The sequence below is a fragment of the Protobothrops mucrosquamatus genome, unplaced genomic scaffold (assembly GCF_001527695.2).
Source record: "Protobothrops mucrosquamatus isolate PMUCROS unplaced genomic scaffold, P.Mucros_1.0 scaffold468, whole genome shotgun sequence".
Lineage (NCBI taxonomy): Eukaryota > Metazoa > Chordata > Lepidosauria > Squamata > Viperidae > Protobothrops > Protobothrops mucrosquamatus.
In genome coordinates, this window is record NW_015386789.1 from 325,652 (window position 1) to 333,893 (window position 8,242).

Here is an 8,242-nt window from a genome sequence, read left to right on the forward strand (position 1 = left end):
CCACTAGTGCTGGCTCTCGTCCAGTGTCTCTCGCCTTCTAGCCAAATGCAGCCCAGCTTCTCTCCTGGGAAAGAGTTCCACCCATTCAGGAGGTCTGGCTCCCACCCATTTCCTTCTAGAACCAGACTCCCTGAGGGTGGGAGATGGGAGGGAGAAAAACTGCCACTTGGCCATACCTTTAAAATAAATTGCACTTTAATAAGAAAAAAAGCCAAATCTGGCACAACAGCTCTGAAAGTTCAGATTGCTAAAGGGAGCCCCACGTGACTTCAAGCGTCGCTCCTCCAGCCAAGGTTCAGAAGGCATCCCAGGAAAGGTCAGAACCCACCTCAGTCCCCAGGGTGAAAAGGCCCAAAACTGGGGTAAAGGGGTGGGGTGGCTGTGTAAAATCCTCATCCGGTCACTGCAATGCTGTTGCACACAGCAGCCTGACTGGACTCTGCAGTCAGAATATGATACAGCCAGCCAACTCTGGGCAAGATATCCCTCGGTGGAATCTTTGGTTTCGTTCATCCAGAAGCAGTGGCAGGGTGGGGCTCCTGTCCCCGTGCCACTCTGTAGGATATGCATCATGTGGTGTGCTGCATGCCCTTCTCAGTCCCAATGAACACAGTGATGTTGGTATAGAGAGGGTGGAGTTCCTTGGAGAGCAGCTCATACTCCAGGGTGTTCATACCGTCTTGTTTCCATGTCCTCCTCGTCTTGGCCAGCAAGTTAAACCTGCAGGAGACATTGGGAAGAATTGATGCCTTAGGCTTCTCCTTCTCTCTCCTCTTCCTTCCCCAAGAGGTTTTGACATAAGATCTCCTGTCTTGAGCAGAGGATTGGACTAGAAGACCTCCAAGGTCCCTTCCAGCCTATGATTCTATGACTTATAAGATCAACAGCATTCCGTATTTACAAATCAAGAGAAGCTTTATGCACTCTCTTATCACAAATTTCTAATGCCTTTAACAGTTTGCAACAAAATTCATTTTAAGCAATAAATCCAGAAACAGTCATCTTAGTATTCTCCCCCCCCCACCCCCCACCCCAAAGACAACTGCTTGGGTTCTGAAAAAAGTTTGCAGCTGAAGTTCAGGAACAAATAATGGAAGGAATGAGGGATACAGGAATCAATGTCTAGGAAACGGGAGAATTGGTACAGGTAGTCCTTGTTAAGTGACCATAATTGGGACTGGCAACTCAGTCATTAAGTGAAACCATGACTGTGTTTATCTTCTTTCAGCTTTGCTTTTTTTTTTTTAGACCCAGAAAGGTTGTAAATGTGAGGACTAGCCATAAAGTTACTATTTTCTTACCAGTATTACTATGTCATCATTGTATTATCACTGAGCTGTGGTGGCACAGTGGTTAGAATGCAGTACTGCAAGCTAACTCTGCATTCCACAGCCAGGAGTTGGCTCAAGGTTGACTCAACTTCCATCCTTCCAAGGTCAGTAAAATGAGGACCCAGATTGTTGGGGGCAAGAGGCTGACTCTGTAAACTACTTAGATAGGGATGTAAAGCACTGCGGAGAAGGGTATATAAGTCTGAATGCTATATTGCTATAAGTGAACTGTCACTAGACAAGGTAGTCACTAAACAAGGACTATCTGTACTGGCAAAGACAAAGAATTGAAGGGGAAAAGAAACTGGGCTGAAACAACAAGCTAGACCTATAGATAGAGGGGATTATGCCATATTGCAAAAGAAGCAGAAAGATGGCTATACGATTACTGCTTTTAGAATCTGACAGATGATTATTACCGATTATGGCCTCTATTACTATAGACAAAGCAGACAAGGAAGGACAAAGTTTAAAATTTACTTAGTTTTGCATTTGCTGTTCTAATGGCTACAGGTTTCTAGCCCATATTATTTTGCACAAGAAACTGTATTCTGACAAGATCTGCTGTGCAAGAAATATATTAACAATCAAGGGAGACTGAAAAACGTCTGTCTCTCCGTCTGACTACACTCTACTTTCTTGTCCTTCCATTTTTCTGCAGATCTTTTCGTGGTGTCAGTTTATCCTTATGCAATACTTCAATCCTTGACAAGCTGACAACTTTCCATCAGAGAGCACGGACTTAAGATAAATGAGCAACTGAATATTTGGTGCTACCTGACCGAACTGCTGCATCTACACCAGAGGTCCCCAACCTTTTAGGCACCAGGGACCGGTTCCGTAGAGAGAGGTTTTTCCACAGGCCAGAGAGTGTGTGGTTTTGTGTGCTGCCTGCATCCCACGGATGGGGCTTTGCTTGTTTGTGTGGACCGGTTGCTGGCATGCCGTGGCCCGGTACTGGTCCACGGACCGGGGGTTGGGGACCCCTGATCTACACAACAAAATTGTTATTCATGGTGGTACCTATCGTGGGTCTATACCCAGGCCCAGAGAATTCTGCAAATGTCATGGCTATTATGAACAGAAGAATTACAGAAAAAGAAGAGAAGGAATCGTACTGAACGGGTGAACTGCACTTGATCTTAGGTGGGAGCAGTTTCTGTCTACAAATTCTTTTCAAATATTTCTACTCACCTCTTGGGATTCTGTTCATTGCCCTTGTCATGTCCATGTTTGATCATGCGGTAACGGCCATACTGAATAGACGGGCGAGAGATTACCATTCCACTTAGGGCTACCCTACAGGAGAGGGATGGTCAACATTAGCAGAAGCCAGCAAGTGATCGCAACAGAGTCAAAGAGTTACCCAGGGATTGCCCCACTACCACACTCCAGATGGAAAGGGACTTTTTAATCTCCTGCATAGGAAGATGGGAGAAAACAGACAAAACATTTGCTGCCTTAACTGCCTATGTAAAAGGGTCTCACGTGAAAGTAGGATACTTTCTGGAATACATCTCTTATAGCTTTTACTGACTTCTTTAATACAGACAGTTCATTAGTAGTTTTGGGGTTTCTCCTTCCTTGGGCTAACTGCTTCCAGCCCAGATTGCAACAGCCCTGTCAGTAAGAGTCTTACCTGACGGCAATGTCATCATCTTCACCACCCCAGCCCCAGTAGTTGTTAGGAAATCCATTCATCTTCATATATTGCTCTGGACTAAGTGCTGAAACTCCTCCAAAATATGTCTTGTAGGGAAGCCTGCCAGAAGAACGTTAAAGATGTTTGTCATGCTCATCTAGACTAGCATTTCTCAACCTTAGCCATTTTAAAATGGGTGGACTTCAACTCCCAGAATTCCCCAGGCTGGCTGGGGAATTCTGGGAATTGAGGTCCACATAAGGAGAACATTTACTTACAAGAGGCAGCGTCTGTGCAACAAGGAGGACCTTTATAAAATCTTAAAACCGGCACAGAAACCCATGGGCTGACATTCCTACCCCAACTCACAAGTGTTAGAGAGAAGTTGCACTGAGAGCTGGTTCCCACCAAAGGAAAGGCCTTGCATTGTACCTTTGGGACTTTCAAGGCAGCCTCATCATACACTGCCAATCCTAGACAGCACCTGTTTACAACTGTCTCCCGTGTTGAGATTGATCGTCGTCTGATATTCATAGTCCAGGATATCTAAAAGTCCCTCCTCCACTCATTTGATGGAAAGCATCTGCCTTTCCTCTCTGCTAGTCAGACAAACCAATAGTCAGTAAGATTTTCCCATCTAATGAGTTTTTATCAGTTTTCCTCTAGAGTTCAAGGCTATACTGATGGTTCCTATGCCACCAATTTCACAATCTAGAAACTGCGGCTGGTTCAAAATATGGTAGTGTAGGCAGCGTCCACATGTCATGCCTCTGCTCTGCAAGCTGCACTGGTTGCTGGTATTTTTCTGGGTGGGATTGAAGGAGTTGGGGGTATGAGACTGCCTCTCCCGATTAGATTTGGCAGAAGAGGCACTTTACAGATCCAGCAGTTAAGGAATATGATCTGGCGGGACCAGGAGAGGAGCCTTTGTTCTTGCTGTACCTGCCCTGTGGAACATCCTCCTTGTGGAGATCAGCTTGACTCTAACTCAGGCATGTCAAACCACCGGCCTACGGGCCGGATGTGTCACGTCGAAACCACGCCCACCCCATTGCTGGCAACGGGGGAAAAGTCGCGATACGTTGTGCGACGTCACGCCTGCCCTAACTCTACTGGTGGTTTTGCAAGGCCCCGAGTTCATGGCTGTGTTCCTGGATTTGGGGGCTGGCCTGCCAGGATCCATTTACATGGGAATCCATATAAAGGAAAAAGAATAAAGAAAAAGAAATAAGCTGGGAAACTGATTGCCAGCAAGTAAATTTTATGGTTGAGCAAGGATTTAAACCCAGGGTTTCCTGATCTTAAGTAACTCAAATTGCACCCTATTTCCAAGATAGAGATTGAAAGAAATAAAAAAGAAATGAAATAAAAGAAGCTGGGAAACAATGAATTCCAGCCACTAAGTTCTATGGCTGAGGAAGGATTTAAACCCAGGGTTTCCTGGTCTTAATTACTCAAATTGCACCTTATTTCTACATAGGAGTTGAAAGAAAGCTCCCTTTCTGAACACAGTTTTGTTTCCGAAAAGAGTATTAGAATAGGGAAGGGGAAGCAATTGCATATTTAAGAAAGAAATATCACTACCCTTAAGCTTAAGCTTACTTGTAGCCAAACTTATCCATGGCAACAGCCACATGTTTAGGAAATTGATCGCACGTATAAATATTCCGATCATCCTCTGGAATGAGATCCACGTCATGGAAGAATATGCAGTCCCAATCCTCATCTTTCATAGCTTCCTTGAAGCCCACATTCAAAAGCTTGGCCCGATTAAAAGTGTAACTTTCAGTCTGAGAAAGAAATGATAACAAAATAATTTACATGGACAAGCCATTGATATTAATGGGGTTTCCTTAGAGTGGTTTAATCTTGCATCTAGTCCAACAGCCATTAGGCATTGCATCAGATCAGTCACATACCCATCGGCCGTATTTCCACAAGAACCAGGCCATTTTAGACCAACTGCACATTTACGGTATTCCACTTTACAGCCTGACTATTGTCTGTAGCCAAGATTATCCAGTTCATCTCTCCCTTCTTTAAGGTAACTACAGTGGTACCTGGGTGCTCAACTGCTTTGAAACTCATCGAATTTGGTACTCAACACATTCTGATGTGAACAGTTTGTGTGAACTCATTGTTTGGTATGATACTCAACGCACAAGCTAGAACTTGTCGTTGTCAGTTGCCTTGTGACTCACTACATTATTCCTTATGGGAAAATTTGTCTGGTACTCATTGTGCCTCCCGGAACCAATGAACATTGAGTACCGAGGTCCCACCATACTAGATACTGGCCACATCTTTATTTTCAGCTCCTAGTCCCAGTCCTCCTCTATTTAAAATTTGGATATGTAATCTTAATTCTGATTCCTGGTTTCCCTTGGAGTCCTTGCTTAGTTCTACTTTCTTTAACAACTAAGTTATTAAAGTTCTGCACAGCAGAAAAGCAGGACTCGCTTTGGGGTTTGAGGAGTAACTCCTGCAATCTTCTGCTATTACCTCTCATCGTGGCCTAATTTTACCAGCAGCTTTGTGTGAATGCTTGTTTCCAACTGTCAAGTCCTTGAAAGCTGAAAACTCAGGAAACAGTTGGATTTCTAGAACAATCTTTATGGCTAGTAGGGTGGAAAGCCTGCCGAAGCAGTTTTCCAGATCAACTTATACCTAGCACAGTGTTTCTCAACCGTGGCAGCTTTAAGGTGTATGGACTTCAACTCCCAGAATTCCCCAGCTAACATTTTAAAGCTGCCAAAGTTGAGAAACACTGACCTAGCAAAACTTTTCACACTTCCTCTCTGCCCAACACGAAGGAATCTTCTGGTAATGGTCTGCCTCCCTCCTCCATATTACCAGGTGGGAATGTTCTGGTGGACATTCCATCAGAACAGCCTCCTTTCCATTGACTGAGACACAGAATCTTGGGCCACAGGTGTAGACCACTCATCGAACTGGAGACTGGGGCTGCCAATTTTCCACAATGGGAAAAATGGGGAGGACCCAGTCTACTGCAACCCTGCCCTCCACTTCCTTGCTTTCATCCCAAACACCTTTCAAGAACTACGCTGACAAATGTAGGAGAGTTTGTTCCCAGCTTCACCACTGAATCAATGCCGTACCTGATGGATGATATAGATGCCATAACTTAGCTGCTGTCGTTGCAGGAAGGGGTGCAAATAATACAGCAAGTACTTGAGGTGTTGCTCCCGATTCCGGTGGGGAATGATGACCGCTGTTTTGTGAGTGGCGTCACAGTCGGGGGGACGGTAACGCCCCCCTTTGGTCACATAGGGATTCCTCCGTAAGACATCTTCAAGCGTCAATCCTAAGGGAAGCGTCACTCGAATGGGCCCTCCTGCACACGAGCAGAGATGTTATTAATCCATTTCTTTCCTGCTGCCCCATAGATCAGCGAATTAGAGCAGTGTTTTCCGAACTTGGCAACTTTAAGATGTGTGGACTTCAACTCCGGGAATTCCTACCCAACACATCAAGGAAGAAAATGGGTCAGGCTGCAGGAATCTGAGGCTTGCTATCCTCTTTTTGAACCAGCAGATTCAATGAGTGGCCAAGCCTCAACATCTAAGTCTCTGGGCAATTTTTTTCTTCTAAGTAAGGCTTTCCAATATTCTATTCTGTGCCTGAAAAATGACCTGGGTCCCAGGCAGACAGCATAGAGGGGTGGGGGAGTCTGTTTATGCAGACCTTGGTAAGAGTAACCCCAGCAGGGCATTTCCTGGGCAGGCTTCTCTTATTGGTTGTACTACCTGCCTCTCCCTCTCCCTTCTTCCCCAACCCCCACACCTGCCCTTTTGACAATGCAACTTTTAAACTTAAGCCGTCCGTGAGTCTAGTCAGGAAGTATGGCTTATTTTCAAGAAAGCTGGGGTGTTTTCCCTTTGCCACACACTTCAGCCTTGAAACAAAACTCAAGTTCTAGGTCCAAAGGAATAAGAAAGAGTTTTGGTTCACTTACCAAGAAACGGCGAGACTTCGGGGCAATAGGGAAGTTCCTCGGGGGGCAGAGGGGGCCGAGCAATCAGGCTGAGGTTGGCGTAGACGTCCCCTGGCAGCGATGCATTGGGGAAGCCACCCAGCATAGTCAATGTGCCCCCTTTGCAAAAAATGCCTAAGAAATAAGCAACCCGCTTCCGGTAGCCCTCGCGGTACAGCAGGGCCATCACCACCAGCTGCACCCCCAGGAAGAGCAGCAGGTAGCGGCCACGCATCTGTAGCATGGCGGCGCACAGCCAAGATCATCTGTCCATGGTGTCCCTGGGCTGAAATGGCTGGCAGCAATTAGGAGGGTGGAAGAAAACCAACCTGTTGGGAGTTGAAAAGAATGAATTAGAGAGCTCACTTTCAGACTCGCCCACTAAAAATGCAACCCTTTAAAGAAACTAAAGGTTGGTCCCTACGGAAGCCCTCTCAATCTCTCTCTCTCTCTCTCTCTCTCTCAAGCTATCTATGTATCTATCTCTATCTATCTACATCTGTCTGTCTGTCTGTCTGTCTATATGTTTATATCTGTCTGTCTGTCTGTCTATCTACATCTGTCTATATATCTATCTATCTATATATATATATATTTATCTGTCTGTGTCTGTCTGTCTGTATCTATCTATCTATCTATCTATCTATCTATCTATCTATGTATCTACATCTGTCTATATATCTATATATCTATATATCTATATATGTCTATCTGTCTGTGTCTGTCTGTCTGTCCGTCCGTCCGTCCGTCCGTCCGTCCGTCTGCCTGTCTCTCTCTCTCTCTCTCTCTCTCTCTCTCTCTCTCTCTCTCTCTCTCTCTCTCTCTCTCTCTCTCTCTCTCTCTCTCTCTCTCTCTCTCTCTATCTATCTATCTATCTATCTATCTATCTATCTCTGTCTGTCTGTCTATATATCTATATATCTATATATGTCTATCTGTAGGTGTCTGTCTGTCTGTCTGTCTGTCTGTCTGTCTGTCTGTCTGTCTGTCTGTCTCTATCTATCTATCTATCTATCTATCTATCTATCTATCTATCTATCTATCTATCTATCTATCTATCTATCTATCTATCCATGTCTGTCTGTCTGTCTGTCTGTCTGTCTGTCTGTCTGTCTCTCTCTCTCTCTCTCTCTATCTATCTATCTACCTACCTACCTACCTACCTACCTATTTTGTAATTCTCCTTGTATGATCAGGGCCTCGATGAGGCAAAGGGGCTTGTGTGGGTAAATGAGGCATTCAGCAAGCTAAGCATAATTTTCAAGAACAACCTCT

The 8,242-nt window shown here is 45.0% G+C and overlaps 1 protein-coding gene across 1 annotated transcript; it reads right to left on the reverse strand.

Annotated features, from left to right (window-relative positions):
* Positions 1-208: 208 nt before the first annotated feature.
* On the reverse strand, positions 209-7,238 carry LOC107288004 (beta-1,4-galactosyltransferase 3-like). The gene is made up of 6 exons (XM_015816578.1): positions 6,950-7,238; positions 6,093-6,328; positions 4,576-4,763; positions 2,971-3,093; positions 2,526-2,630; positions 209-720 (listed from the first exon to the last, which is right to left on the reverse strand). Exons 1-6 carry the CDS (start codon positions 7,209-7,211, stop codon positions 570-572), a joined length of 1,065 nt encoding a protein of 354 aa, XP_015672064.1. The 5' UTR covers positions 7,212-7,238; the 3' UTR covers positions 209-569.
* Positions 7,239-8,242: the final 1,004 nt, after the last annotated feature.

Bases quoted from the DNA above. Each gene is read 5' to 3' on its own strand.
- LOC107288004 (XM_015816578.1), bottom strand. From the start codon at position 7,211: ATGCTACAGATGCGTGGCCGCTACCTGCTGCTCTTCCTGGGGGTGCAG. The intron at 4,764-6,092 runs GTACGGCATTGA...TTTCTTTCTCAG, and splicing joins GCATCTATATCATCCATCAG to ACTGAAAGTTACACTTTTAA. The intron at 2,631-2,970 runs GTAAGACTCTTA...CCTCTCCTGTAG, and splicing joins GATGATGACATTGCCGTCAG to GGTAGCCCTAAGTGGAATGG.